The sequence below is a fragment of the Nilaparvata lugens genome, unplaced genomic scaffold (genome assembly GCF_014356525.2).
Source record: "Nilaparvata lugens isolate BPH unplaced genomic scaffold, ASM1435652v1 scaffold6738, whole genome shotgun sequence".
Taxonomy (NCBI): domain Eukaryota; kingdom Metazoa; phylum Arthropoda; class Insecta; order Hemiptera; family Delphacidae; genus Nilaparvata; species Nilaparvata lugens.
This window is the reverse complement of record NW_024092489.1, coordinates 1-16,351: the sequence shown is the minus strand read 5'-3', so window position 1 is coordinate 16,351 and position 16,351 is coordinate 1. Positions and strand designations below refer to the sequence as shown.

General features: G+C 31.7%; 1 protein-coding gene across 1 annotated transcript; it reads right to left on the bottom strand.

Moving 5' to 3' along the window:
* Positions 1–889: 889 nt before the first annotated feature.
* LOC120356424 (choline transporter-like protein 1) lies at positions 890–10,889 on the bottom strand. The gene is made up of 6 exons (XM_039445364.1): positions 10,768–10,889; positions 8,046–8,153; positions 6,311–6,456; positions 3,512–3,601; positions 1,718–1,808; positions 890–1,037 (listed from the first exon to the last, which is right to left on the bottom strand). Exons 1-6 carry the CDS (start codon positions 10,819–10,821, stop codon positions 966–968), a joined length of 561 nt encoding a protein of 186 aa, XP_039301298.1. The 5' UTR covers positions 10,822–10,889; the 3' UTR covers positions 890–965.
* Positions 10,890–16,351: the final 5,462 nt, after the last annotated feature.

Sequence of the window (16,351 nt, the reverse complement as noted above, 5' to 3'; positions counted from 1 at the left end):
AATAAATATTTATTTATTATTTATCCAGGAAGATATACAAGGAGCTTTTTGGAGTTACGTCCTTCTAGCACAACACAGTCTATCAGCTGACTTTCGTTCAACATGCTCTTTCTATTGTTGGTGATACGTTGCAACTCTCTCATTCATGGAGAATCTCTGTGTGTAGGGAGCTTCCTCCATCAAGGGATCTAGGGTCTCTGAAGCCTGATGATTTTGCAAAGCCGTGAATATTACTCCGCGAACCATACCTTGGCTATATGCCGTTTCGAAATCACGGAGGCAAAGCTACGGGACGCGCACTGTACTCAATGAAGAGGTAAAAGAAGTGGAAAGCAGTTACAACACGCAGATTGGTTGGACTTTTATCATTTTCTATACTGTATTCGGTCTTTTGAATTTCATTTTTTTATTAATTTAGAATACTGCATTAAGTGAATTGGATTGGAAGTGGATTGATTGATTGGATTAGCCCAATGAGATGAAATCAAACACAACATAATTATTCAAAAGTATGCCCAAACACGGGGTCCCTGTCCTGAACCTGATTGGTACAGAACCCGCAATCGAGTGACTAATAATCATTTCAAGTTCAACTTGAGAAATTTTTCATGATTGGCTTATTTTAAAAATTACAAAGAATAATAGTTTTCTCAGCGCAAAATATGCTTATGACTTAAATACAAACAATCCATATTGATAGATAAACTATTACAAGCTGTAATATTGTTGTGTGAATATTTGGGCATCACACATAGTTTAGAGATGAATTGCCTTTTTTGTTAGGACTACTCTTAAAAAGTAGATAAATTCCAAGTACCCTTTTTTAGAAACTGTTTACTTACGACATGTTTCGACATTTATGTCACTATCAAGTAAATGAATAAAATGAATGAATTTTTAAAAAGGGTAATTAGATTTTCATTTATTTCCATTGAGAGATGAAATACAGTAATGAAAATAGTTGCTCACTTACTAAATGATATGATGCACAGGTAGAGCATTTCTTTCCAACACACGTGGAGATCCTCGGAGACTTCCTGTGGAAAAGAGATAAATAAATTACATAGATATTACAGTAAAAAATAAAAACAAATAATAGAATTAACAAGAGAAAATAAAAAGAATACGAGTTTTAGAAATCACAACTCTAAAGGTGCGTACAGATATACGCGCCGCGAACATGAGCAATTCACTTTTAATCAGCTGACTATATCTGTATTTTTACAGAAACGGTAAGATACAGATTTTAAAAAGCTTAGCATCAGCTGATTAAAAGTGAATTGCTCATGTTCGCGGCGCGTATATCTGTACGCACCTTTACAAAGCAAGTTAAAAGCTATCATTGATAGAACATTTATTATTATTATTATTATTATTATATTATTATTATTATTATTATTATTATTATCAGATCCTATTTGTGGAATTTGAAGTCATGAAACTGCAGTACCGTGCTCGTGCTATGAAGAAGTGGCATTAAAGATATTTATTTAATTACAAGTACAATTTTGGAAGAATCAAGAGGCAAAAAGGTTTTAATCTCTAATTTAAAATCCAAAGGTTACGTAACAAACATGATCTATCATTTACTGATATGGTAATGTTGATATTATGACAGTTTATATCAATATAATAATTGACAGTCGAGAAAAAAATCAATTACTTTCTTATTAAATTGTAAAACTAAAAATAAAATTATAATTTTTTTTGAACTGACCTGGAAGAAGCTACCGAGTCCAGTTTTCGAGAATACATTGCTGATCGCCTCGCTTGTAGTGTTCTTTACGCACCGGTTCAGTATTTGGATGCTGAGAAAGACAATAAAAAAATTAATTCATCATTATGAAGACTAATCATGGAACAAAACAGGAAAAATATATAGCAATAAAATGTTCATTAATAAAAAGTAATTCCTTAGTACCCTTTTGTCTTTAATTTTTTTTATATAAAACAAAAGGGTACAATGGAATTATTTTTTATTAATTAGCAAACCAAGTAGCCCTATTGAAATACGTTATTAGCAATAAAATGATTGTTTGTGTAGTTGAGAAGTTTTCATTTAAAATAAAATGATTGATAAGCTTTGATAGAGTAGGCCTAGTTCATTTCCATTGTCTAATCGTTCATCGTCCATCGGCTAATCTATCTATTGAGATTCACGTTATAATGTCAGCACCTGATTACCAATGTTTTCCTATCCTTGTCTGTCATCATTAGTCAAACCTGAGCTAAGGCAGTGGGGGTGGTTCAAAGAGCCAAAACTTGGAGACAAACGTGTTTTTTTCCCAAAAATGTCATACATTGAGGCTTGAATATCCTCTCGAAGACTATGAGAGATATGAAAAAGTTGTAGAATATGTTGAAGCTTCAATTTTGTACTGAATAGTCATGTGCGTAAGACGCATAGTTTTCGAGATATATGCGAGAAATCAAAAACTGGTACCTTTGAACCACTCATAGCCCCTTAGCACAGGGGTAGGGGCGGGGACTTTTGGTATGCTTACCTCCTAACTACCCTAAACAGAACTGCGGGGTCAAAAAAAGTCTTCCAAACTTTTTCCTCTATATCCTTTTTTGAGCATTCATTGACTCGACCATTTTTATGTTTTATTTATTCATTTATTGGATAGAGCAAACAATACAGAAGTAGGAATAGAAAAAATCTGGTGTGGTTCTGTGGTACACTCACACAACATTCCTTGCGACTGTCAGCCTTATTCTCAAACGAGAATAATTTTGGGCAATAACATAATGACGATTGGCGGCTACATATTAAAACTACGATCATACTATAATTAGTTTCAGATTAAAATTGAATGTTTTCAGAGTACATTTTCCTTTGTGTAAATTGTGAAATTCGATTATTTTTTTTAAAGTCGTCAAAACAGCTGTTCTACAGATTTTGAAATATCTCGACTATGTGTTCTACCTACCTACCTCATGCACGAGAAGGACGTTACAAAGTCCATTTTTCTAGGATTGGGTGGACCCCCTGTTAGTTTCCCAGGAAGGAGACTCATGCCAGTTGATAGAGATTATGAATAACTATACAGGGTATGAATTTGAAAAGAAATCAGTCAAGCCATTTTTGAGAAAATTGTGATAGCAATTTAACAAAATCCATTTTTCTCAAGAATGAGACTCATGTCAGTTGATGATAGGGCTTATAAATAGCTATCCAGGGTATAAATTTGAAGAAAATCAGTAGAGCCGTTTCCGATACGTTCTTTAGTCATTATCCGCCATTTTTTCAAAAAATCATGTTTTTGGACTCAGGGGACCTTGAAAAGTATAGAAAACTTGAAATTAGAGTACCTTAATTTTTTTTGAAAGCAATACTTTTCTTACCTATGGTAATAGGGAAAGGAAAGTAAAAAAGGCTATTGATGAAAATGTGATATTGCCTTTCTAGAGCGGGTGAATTAAAATTCGTGTGTATCCAATATTGACAATTGAAATTTTATTCGAATTTCGATGAATATAACACATAGATTTTTTAGATGTTACTCACTAGTCAGGATCGCATTTGGCCACACAGTCCCTGTGCACGTATTTGGGATTCACAATCGGTCTGCCGCTTGCCGCACTAATCGAAATCAATCTGCAATCAAAAGTTAATAGGCCGTTAAAATTAGTACATTTATATACCTGTTGATAACTATACTAATGACAAATTCACATTATGATATTTAACAAATATTCACATTCTTGGTAAGGGTTACTCGTATTCATGTGAAAATTTAAAATTGAAAAATAAAATTGCTTTGGTTTTTAAATGTTTACATTAACAAATATTGTAATAAAAGTATGGTATGGCATTATTTTCGTTTGTGAACGTATTCTTTGGAAATATGCATTTCAATACAATACTACAAGTATTACTACATATTTATTAGTATGAATAATATATAATATTGTTTCAATAAGGTTTTTAGTTGGTTCAAATCTAGTTATATCAGTTTTTGACAAAAAATTATATTACTACATATTTAGCATGAATAATATTTATCTATTTTTTTTATTTTTACAAGAAAGCACTGATCTGGAACGGAAAACTAAGGATACTCCTTGCACTATTTCTCTCTCAAATTTACATAACATTTTAAAAGTCCAAAATAGGGTTATGATTAAACATTACACAAATTTAGTTCATTTTCATCCAAAAACAACAAAAACTGAGAATTTTTAATTTTGTCGGTTGAAAAACTGGATGAAAAACAAACATATTACACCCGAATTACCAGTATATTGTTTTAATAAAATTTTTAATTGGTTCAGATCCAGTTCTGTTCTATCAGCTTTTGACAACAAAATTATTTTATAATCTAAATGTATCATTTTTTCAGCTTTTGATGCATAAATTTCCTGTGCTGATCATAATGAGACACTTGGAGTCTCATTACACAATGAGACCTTGGAAGGAGTCTTCCTTCCTCCAAATAATAAGTGATGGAGTTGGAATAGCCCATAATGTTAGTATTAACTGCCATAATTATTATCAAATGTTCAAATCCTAATTAGTGAATAATTATTATTAAAAGAAAATCCCAATTAAATGCTGTAAATCACCCCGAAGACTTCTGCTACTGCAAATATTGACAACAGGGTAAACAGCTAGATGGAAATTCGATGAGCGCTACTATACAAAAATAGCCCGGGCTGACAAATAATTTTTAGATGGTAGCGCTCATTGAATTTCCATCTAACTGTTTACCCTGTTGTCAATATTTGCAGTAGCAGAAGTCTTCGGGGTGATTTACAGCATTAATTAGGATTCTCGTTTAATGATAATTATTTATTATTTGAACAAATGCAACTTCCAATTGATTTCCATCTGTAGACTGACATAATTATTATTTAAATATTTAGAGCCCTATCACACGGTAAAATATTTGGTCAACGAACATCCATGGTTAAATAGGTCATCGGTTATATTCTCATATGAAATCAAATCTTCGATGAAAGTTAGTCAATCATCTTTGACCAAATATTTGACCGTGCAATGGGGCCGTTAGAGCCTATATTTGAAAAATGATGGCTGCTACTCCAAATTTGCTTATCATGTTTATCTTATTCCATAAGCAGGGTGGAAGGTATTCGAACTTTGTCATTTGATAAGATAAAAACCACGTATCTTGTTTTACAAAAGAATTTGCGTATAAAATTTATATCCAGGTCGATAATCATGGAGAAAATGTTACAAACTTTAATGTTATTTTCTAGCCTTGAGAGAACTTTAAACGCGGAACAAAATTTGAATGTAAATAAAAATTAGAAATCTAGTTTCTAATTCAGAAAACTAAGTATTAGCATAGAGAAACAATAGCGTAAGTAGATATCCCATGGTATAGCAGGGCGTTTATTTCGCCACTTTTACTGTTATCTCAAGTTGATTACTATCAATTATTGTGGATTTTTACTGTTTTGTTGGGGTGAGAGTGTATGAACGGCACAATATGAGAGACTACCAGCGTCACACAGCTTCACGGGAAAGAACTACGTGGACTATCGGCTTGAGATAACAGTAAAATTTGCGACATAAACGCCCTATACCATGGGATATCTACTTACGCTATTGTTTCTCTATGGTATTAGTCTAGATTTGATAATGGCATTATATAGCCGATACATGTCGTGATTGAACAATTTTTAAGGGTACTTAGATTTCTAATTTTTTATTTATATTTAAGAGTAGCCCTAAAGAAAAAAAGACAAAATTTGAATGATATGAATAACAAACAACTGATTTCAACCCTCTGAAAGTGTTTTATTTTTTCCAAGGATGATGATCACCTTGGCTTTCGCGTGGGGAGGATGGATAATATACAGGTTTATAATTAATTATAATAATATAATTATTATATTATTATAGGAATAACTAGTACCCTTTTTTACATAAACACAACTAGTTTCAAGCACTCATGCCATTTTCAAGCGTCAAAATGAATTATTATTTTTCAGTAGAATAATATTATTTAATTTTGACACTTGAAAATGACATGAGTGCTCGAAACTAGTTGTGTTTATGTAAAAAGGTATAAAGAAGGTACCTAACTAGTAATTTCTATAATAATTAAACAATTCTGAAGAAGGTTAAATGATAACAGATGAAATAAGAAGTGCCAGTTTTCTTGTTTTCTATCAAGCCATGGATTATAAAGTATTTTACTATTGAAGAAGTAAGACATTATAAGATAAACACAGGTTATGAATATGTTATTACTGGAAAAGATGGAACAAATTATAAAAACTCACAGGTTTTAAGGTATTTTATTATTGGAAAAGTAGCAACTAATTGTAAAATACTCACTTTTTATCGGTCATGTCTTTTCCCTGACAAGGATAGGCAGGGTTTTCATTTTTGGTCACCATTCCACAAACGTTACCGCAGCTATCGAATCCGTTTATTATCCTGTAGATATTTCCATGACTGATGCAGTAGCCAAGAAGGATTGCCTGCAAAATTAAATATTACAAATAGAATAATCAATATAATTGCATTTTGAATTATTGAATTGTGTTAGTATTTTGGGTACTATTAAATCCTATTATATTAAGCGAGAAATTTCTGTATATCTGTTTATATTTTTATAATTTTCTAGTTTTATATCTGGTTATATGGTTATTTATGTTCAACGGATCTCGAAAACGGCTCTAACGATTTTCACGAAATTTGGAATATAGTAGGTTTATGATATCAAAATTCGATTGCACTAGGTCTCATCCCTGGGAAAACTCGCTGAAGGGCATGAAAAGGATAATTCATCCTTGGAAAAACAGATGATGATTTCGTCGTCTGTCGATAACAGAAGATGCGTGAGCCTGTGTGGGAGATCAGCTGTGTAATCAATTAGCTTACCGTATCTCGCGAGAAATCTAGAAATTTCAATTGACTTGATTAAAATACAGTAATCTGATTTGTTGACATTTATTTATTTATTTATTCAATCATTCAGAGTTACACAACTTACAGAAAAGTACCACATGCTTATAAGCCCAAAACGGTTCAAATTCTAATTTATACAACAGTCCAAAAATGTAGCTAGGTTTTATGTATCACTTCAAAATTCTTCAAGAAATGAGATGGTATATATCATAATGGACATGAAAGGACATGAAAAGGATAATTCATCCTTGGAAAAACAGATGATAATTTCGTCGTCTGTCGATAACAGAAGATGCGTGTGCCTGTGTGGGAGATCAGCTGTGTAATCAATTAGCTTACCGTATTTCGCGAGAAATCTAGAAATTTTAATTGACTCGATCAAAATAATCTGATTTGTTGACATGAGATGGTAGCCTAGGCCTATATCATAATATTCAAATTTAATCATTATTTTACAGTTCCAAGTAATTAGTGAGTGTTATTTTGTTATTCAATTTGGTATGTAAACAATCTAAATTAGAACTTTTATGTTTTCAAATATTTGGACTGAAAATTTCACCTGAATTCAAGTGTATGGAACATAATCTACTTTTTGGAATATTTATAGTGTATAAATTAATCATAATTCGGGGAAGAAACAGTTTTGGGCTGTGCCTGTATGCCTTCCCCAATTATTTTAAAGAATTGAGTTCTGTTTATCAATAAATAAATAACGAGCAAAGCTCGGTGCCCCGATATTAATTTTTAATAAAGGAAATAATCTCTTTGTAAAAATACTACTGGACTGATTTAATTGAAATTTAGCATATAGATTCTTAAATTACCGAGGATGGTTATAAGCCTATTTTCAATTCTTAAAACTTCAGTACGTAGAGTTTTCAGTTTGTCAAGTTTTCAATTGGACCCTTGCGAAGCACAGGTTACTTGCTAGTATATGAATATGAAGATAGTATTAGGTATGATGTATTGGGTATGTGTTGGGAGAGACAAACATTATTTTTAGATGAAGCATTATTTTAGAAGAAAGTATGATATGACTGATAATAAGCTGCAAATGTTGTATAGAATAATACATAATAGTAGATCATACACTTGAAGACTTGGAACCTTTCTAGTTGAAATTTACTGCAAAACTAATAAATTTATGCTTGAAACTCACCAGAATAATAATGAACATGCCCATAAAGATTAGGAAGAATAGATCAGTGCAGCTTCGTTGTCTCACTGGTCCCTTGAAGTCCGCTTTCGACTGACCACCCCCATCAACCTGAAAAATAAAAATTAATATTTAATCATTTATCAATAATAATAATTTTTTAGAAAGCACTTATACAATAGTCTATATCTTCTTCTTCTTCTTCTTTCTTCTTCTTCTTCTTCTTCTTCTTCTTTCATTCAAGGTTTAGGCTCTTGCATGTTCCGACTCACAACAGTATAGATCAAATCTATCACATTATAAAGTGAATCTAAAATTAAACACTTTTGAAGACTCAGACCCGGTTGCACAAAAGCCGGTGAAATTTTAACTGTGATTAATTTCACGAGAACCAATCAGAGAAGGCTTTTTTGAAAAGACGGCTTCTCTGATTGGTTCTCATGAAATTAATTACGGATAAAATTTAACCGGCTTTTGAGCAATCGGCTCTCAATTTACTATAGTGAGGTCCACGTTATAATGACAGTATTTGATAAACTTTAGTTTTGCTATCCTTGTCTATCATTCGACAAAGCCGGTGGTGCTATCCTTTTCTAGGTCCAAAACGACGCCAATTATGTTTTTGACAGTGTAGAAATATAATTAATCAATGCAGAGAATCGGCATCGCTATTCTTATATCTTTATATACTGTCATTTTAAAGTGGACCTCACTATACATAGCAGTCTGAATTTTATAAGTAAAAGCTTTCGGACACTAGGCCCTTCCTCAACACTCAAGAGTGTTCGAGTGCTCCACAAATTGTAAGTAGAAGCTAATAACTTTTATTTATAAAAATAAGACTGCTATGTCGTAACTTAGTTGTTCAAAAGTGATTATTAACAAGCAATTCTTAATGGAAGGAAGTAAACATTGAAGACTAAAATTAAAATTGATTTTTTTACATTATACAGTGAATCTATAATGAAATTAATTTTTTTTTTAGCAGCTATTACATATTTTGCATTCTATTGCCATCTTTTCCGAGGTCTACCTACATCTATTTTCCCTTTCGGGTGGTAGGTAGTTCAGAATCATCAAGAAAATCCTTTCTGCTGGCATTCTGTTGACATGCTCGCCCCATTGGTTGCGATGAGATATTACGTAGATATTCCATGGTATAGGGCGTTTATGTCGCAACTTTTACTGTTATCTCAAGCCGATAGTCCATGTATTTCTTTCCCAAAAAGCTGTGTGACGCTGTTAGTCTCTCATATTGTGCCGTTCATACACTCTCACCCAAACAGTAAAAATCTACAATAATCGATAGTAATCGACTTGAGATAACAGTAAAAGTTGCGACATAAACGCCCTATACCATGGGATATCTAAGCTATTGTTTCTCTATGATATTACCTTCTCGTTCATGTTGAAGACACCCAGTTCAATAATTTGATCAATCACTTTTTCCATTGATCCAAAGAAGAATTCAAAATTCAAAAAAACAATTTCAATAAAAACGGTATACACATATTTTGTAAATTTCAAGAAGAATATATCATGAAATTGCACTTCTATCACACATATAGAAGCCTAAAAAAGATGATTATATAGATTGTTTATTTTCCTTGATCCAAATGATGAATTCAAAATTCAAATACAATTTAAATAGAAACAGTATACATATATTTTGAAATCCTCTAGCTATTAGCTACTTTGAGGGATATTAAAAAATAAATAAAAAAGAATGACAGCTTGGGACAGATTATATGAATAAAAATTGTTGTTCAATTTGATAGACCAGACACTAGATAAATAATAGGCTTTGAAGATGAATCATTGAACCTACAAAACAAAATTGACACAACTTCTGATATTTCATATCATTTTTACGTCCCATATCCTATCCATAAAATTTCAAATTGTTGTGCACTCTTTTCCTCTATGGTAATAGAAATGAAATTGATAACAATCAATCATGCTCGATATAAAACAGTTTAAAATTAATCGCTTATAGTAGAATTCATAAAACTTCAATTTATGGAATTCATGTTCTGAGATTTTCTTATGTTTCAAGATCATGGATTTATTTGTAGTTGTTTTTGTTTTGAATATCATTCAAGTTTAAATCCTCTGTTTAGTTGTAAAATTTTCAAAACTTGTTTATTCATCTGGTGTGAATTATCTCGTAGGCTACATTCACTAATGAACTGATTAATGAAGACTTAATAATATGAACTATATCTTCATTTATCTTTAAATCTGTTCTAACATCGTTTTTGTAGGTATGTGATTTTTTCAATAAATTTTATTAATCACTGTGTTTGGCCCATTATTTTGTTTCAATCTCATATAATTATTATTTTTAATTTTTCCATTTCTTTATGTATCGTTAAATCTGTTCTAATATGATTTTTGTATGTGAATCAAATCAAATCATCGTTTATTGCCATAAAACATACAATATGTTGAGACAATCGAATTCTTTCAATAAATGTTATTAATTATTACTGTATTTGGTTCAGTAATGATTTTTGTAAGTGAACTCTTTCAATAAAGTTTCTTTATTACACTATTATTTGCTCTATTATTTTGTTTCAATCTCAACTTGTTTTCAATCTTTCCATCCATTATTGAAAGTTCGATTTCCTATTTAGCAGTCACATCTTTTTAGAAAAATTATTACAACCCGCATTCAATTTTCCCCAAATTAAGGAGCTGTTTTTGAAAAAAAAATTTCACTCACCGCTGAATTTCCGAAGGGTGTCACCCTATCCTCTGAACTAAGGCAGCCCCCCATTTTAAGGGTTGAACTCTTTTCTCCGTCAAAGGTACAGGTTTCTCATCCAGGTGCGATCTGAAAAATTAAAAAATAATATTCGATTAAGCAACATTTTGATAAATATTTTCTAAATTTTGCTGATTCAATACGAATAAAGTCATTTAATAAAGTAAATTAATAAGGTCATCTATATAGTGAAGGAAAGAATTGGCTATTTAAAATAGGCCTATAACCATCCTTGGTAAATTAAGAATCTTTATGCAAAATTTCAAATTAATCAGTCCAGTAGTTCAGACGTGATGATGCGTCATTCGTGAATTTCATATCTCGTACGTGTATAAGCCAATAATTCTCAAGGGAATAATTAATAAGGGAGAAGAATAGTTTTGGGCCAAGCCTATTGTTCTGTCCCAATCATATTTATCTATACTAATACAAATAAAGGAAAGAATAGGCTTATACACGTACGGGATAGGAAATTCACGGATGTCGCATAATCACGTCTGAACTACTGGACTCACAACTAGAAATTTTGCATATAGATTCTTAATTTACCAAGGATGGTTATAGGCCTATTTTAAATTCTTCTAGATTTCAGTACGTCAAGTTCTTAATTGGACCATTGCGGAGCACGGGTTACCTGCTAGTTACAAATATCACTGAAAAACTAATTAGTAACACTAAAAATAATTACGAATATTAGTAAATATCAAGTTTATAATATACATCACAGATAAAGTTTATTAAGTACAGAAATGGGTTAGGTAGTTCAGTCACAATATTATAAAACAAAAAAATGGTACCAAGTGATTGGATGAAAGAGAAAACAAAATTATTAAAAAAAATTAAATCGTTAAGGGCGAATTGCAGGAACTACCACAGAACTTCCATATAATAATATGGTCTCATATATGCATAAAATAAATACATTAGATGAAAATTGTGTATTAAAAATAATGAGCGATACAATATTCAATTTGAAAGTATTCAATCATGTGAAGAACTACAAGACTTAACCTATTTCGGACAATGTGTAACCCTATATCTAAATTTGGGAGAGAAATAGCACAAGGTTATCTTTTAGCACAAGGTTATTTTTTTCTCTCCCTATAATTTTGATGATGTACTTGTACTTATTGTATGAATGAATAGTTCTCATCAATAAAACAGAAACATTCAAGAACATATTTTTGTTTTTCGTGCTTTTTTCGAGACTAGTAGAGTTTTGATTGAGTTAGATTTAGTCTATATAGATTCTTTTTCAAAATTAAGATCTGTTTCCAATCTATCCTAAATTTTTTTCTACAAAATAATTTCACCCCATCCATATCCTTCTTATTTATTATTAACACTATATTAGTATTTATAGCCTCTATTATTATAATAGTGAGTATTTACGTTATTAATTTATTACGACTATTAATTATTGAATCGATAAAGTACATTAGAAACTAAGAAACAAAGACAAAACCTTCTCTTCTTTTTTCTAAATATTCAAAATTTGAGGTCACTTCTTCTAAAGCTGTGTCTACACTGAACAAATGTTCGACAAACATGTTTGTTGAAAAAGTTTGGGCAAATTTTATTATGTTTGACAAACAATGTTTGCCCGTGGCCAGTGTGGACGCGTCACCAAACAAAATATTAATTTGTAAGTGAGGAGAACAGGTTTTATGCTTTGCAGCTGTTTCACAGCTATCAACACTGAAAATGTTTGGAAAAACAGTAATTTTTTGTTTGACAAACAATGATTGTCCAAACTTTTTAAAATGTTTGTCCCTGAGTTCCTCAACAAACATGTTTGCCGAACATGTATGCCGAACATTTGTTCAGTGTGTGGACACGGCTTTAGATTACACTTCGAAATCAAAAGTATATGCATAGTTTTGAACTTTTTAGACTGTAACTAACATCAATAGCGTAGCCAGGATTTTAAAGGGGGGGGGGGAGGTTGACAACAAATTTTGGGGCTCCCTAAAGACTTCACCTAGTGGGATTTTATGAGGGGGGGGGAGTTATCTTGGATTTTTGCAACCCTGAAATCTCCCTTTCGCTACCACACTGGATGGCATAGCCTCATCAAGATGATATGATGATTATATCCTATCTAGATAGGAAGGCAAATTTGCATTAGTACACTGAAACATATTGATGTTTGAGGTACAAATAAGGATCATAATAGATAAAGGATAAGGAACGAATGATTCAAACCTCCACATTTTAGAAAAAGATAGAAATCAGTGACCCTAATGTCCACATTTCATGTGCCTTGAATATGAACTGTTATTACCCTACCTATACAGTAATGACTTACTCAGGCTTGCTGAAATTGGCAAATACCGTCCTTCTACGAGTATCTATTATCGTACAGTAATACGCCCCCGTATTGTATCTTCATATTGCACATTTTAGAAAAAAAACTACAGTATACTGCAGATCTTTATTCTTTATTGATTCATACAATAAGTACACCATCAAAATGATAGGGAGAGGAATAATAAAGTAACCTTGTGCTATTCCTCTCCCAAATTCAGATAACGTTACACATAGTCCGAAATAGGTTGTCTTGTTGTTCATTCACAAAATTTTCAGTCCTTAATTTTTTTTTCGCCACACTTGGATGTAATGAGCTGGTTTACGTGCGTCATATGGAGGCCGAAAGTGATTGTTTTCCGACCAGGCCGGTAAAACTTTACGGCCCTAGGGCTGTAATAGTATATTTCGCACCTAGGGTCGAAGATGTACGTTTTCCGGCTCGAGATTGCGGTTTTCAAGTTCGAGACGAAGTCGAGAACTTGAAGCGTTCGAGAGCCGGAAAAACATTTTTGCCCGTGTTGCGAACGCTATTTTTCGCCACACCAAAAAAACTTCCCAATATAAAAGAAATTGAAAAATAAATAAAATTCAAACAGCCTATAATGATAGTTTGAATCTTGGTTATGACAACTTTTACTGTCAATTAATTTCAATATTACTAATTAATAATTTACAATAGTGACCATATTTTTATACTATTAATATTTGAATAATTGTTGAATTTTATAGCTCGCGCTTTGCGCCCGGTGCAATATCTCATGGATAGATGGATGAATAGAATTTTCATTACTATTTGAAATAATGTGATGAAAAAATTAATATAATTGCATATTTCACAGTTTTGTCTCAAAATATATCTAAAAAATTGATTGAAATTTAAATTATGGTAACTAATATAAAAAAATAGCTAATAAAAGTAGAAATTCATCGACAAAAAAAATGTCATTGACCGAGATTCGAACCTAGATCATGTTTGTTATTCACTGAGCTTTGAGTTCTGATGTATTACGCCTTTACGCTCTCGGCCATTCCGTATTGTTGAACGTAGAGGCCTGACTGATAACACTTAGCATACACGTAATACTGTAGGTACTGTGAACTAGACTTCTAAAAAAGTTTACTTCACTCCTAAAAAGCGTACAACTACAGACTTTGGCTCATGACTTATATTATTAAAATTAATATTATTATCCGTCTCACAATAAAATTTTCACTCTGAATAAGATAAGCCTACTGGTGAAACTCAGCATTGACTGAAAAATACATAGTAATTTTTCGGTAATTCATTATTAAAACTTTTAGATAATTTTCTTCAATATTAAACCATATAGAGAAAACATTAGGCCACTCAAGATTGAATCTTCGAATGTTTTCTCTATGATTTAACTATTTTCAGAGCAATATTTTGTTGTGAAAATGCCGGCAAACCGGCTTCAAATTTGTTGCTATAAACTATATTATAGTAGCCTACATACGTTACCTGACTTAATTCAGAGTGAAATTTTATTGTGAGACAGATAATAATATTAATTTTAATAATATAAGTCATGAGCCAAAGTCTGTAGTTGTACGCTTTTTAGGAGTGAAGTAAACTTTTTTAGAAGTCTAGTTCACAGTACCTACAGTAATACGTGTAAGCTAAGTGTATCAGTCAGGCCCCAACGTTCAACATTACACAATGGCTGAGAGCGTAAAGGCGTAATACATCAGAACTCAAAGCTCAGTGAATAACAAACATGATCTAGGTTCAAATCTCGGTCAATGACATTTTTTTTTGTTGATGAATTTCGACTTTTATTAGCTATTTTTTATATTAGTTACCGTAATTTCAATTTCAATCAATTTTTAGAAATATTTTGAGACAAAACTGTGAAATATGCAATTATATTAATTTTTTCATCACATTATTTCAAATAGTAATGAAAATTCTATTCATCCATCTATCATGAGATATTGCACCGGGCGCAAAGCACAAGCTAAAAATTCAAACAATATTCGAAATATTAATAGTATAAAAATATTGTCACTATTGTAAATTATTAATTGTAATATTGAAATTAATTGACAGTAAAAGTTGTCATAACCAAGATTCAAACTATCATTATAGGCTGTTTGAATTTTATTTATTTTTCAATTTTTTTTATATTGGGAAGTTTTTTTTGGTGTGGCGAAAAATAGCGTTCGCAACACGGGCAAAAATGTTTTTCCGGCTCTCAAATGCTTCAAGTTCTCGACTTCGTCTCGAACTTGAAAACCGCGATCTCGAGCCGGAAAACGTACATTTTCGACCCTAGGTGCGAAATATACTATTACGAAGTAGATTTTTGAATTTAGATGCTTTAAAACCAAACACAGAAGAAATATATCACATTATTATCACTTAAATACGAAATATTAGATCTATAATAATGATCTCAATATATTAGATAGTATTCAAAACTCATAAAATAATCAGAACTCAAACAATAGGTTTCAAATTCTCACATCAGCACTACTGTAGTATATGATGGGTGAAACCATATTGACGTTTTTCAAGCACCAATCCAATCAGCCAAAATCAGCCAGAAAGCTGCCTGCCCTGCCGACTCTGAAAACGTCCAATATGGTCTCGCCCTGTAAGTTACTATATGGATAGTAACTATAGATAGAATAATTGACCAAGCTAAGTGTGGTCTACAATTCAAGTCCACTGTTTTGCATTTTTCTTTATATTTATATTTATGTTCCGCATTTACGGCGAAACGCAACAATAGATTTTCATGAAATTTGTCAGGTATGTTCCTTTTTGAATTTTGCGTCGACGTATATATACAGTTTTTTTTTTTGAAATTTACATTTTAAGGATAATACAATCGGAAAATTAATCTTCTTCGAACGCCAATTTTACCGTAAAAATCAGACTAGAAAATTGTTCATCATAAATCAGCAGTCGATAATTGCATGCAATGAGGCATGCGATTGATAACTGGAGGTAGAATAGTATTTTCTTCCGACTTTTCTCTGCTTTCAACTTGGTAAGCTTTTGATGCATAGTTACTTTAGTAGCATAGTTGTTTACAACAAATTATTAGCTTTGTCGTCGATACAACAAGCCAAACTGCTATTATTAGTTGAAACTGCCATTTCGGACTATGTGCAACCTTATCTAAATTTGGGAGAGGAATAGCACAAAGTTACCTTATTTTTCTCTCCCTATCATTTTGATAATGTACTATTGTAAGAATAAATAAAG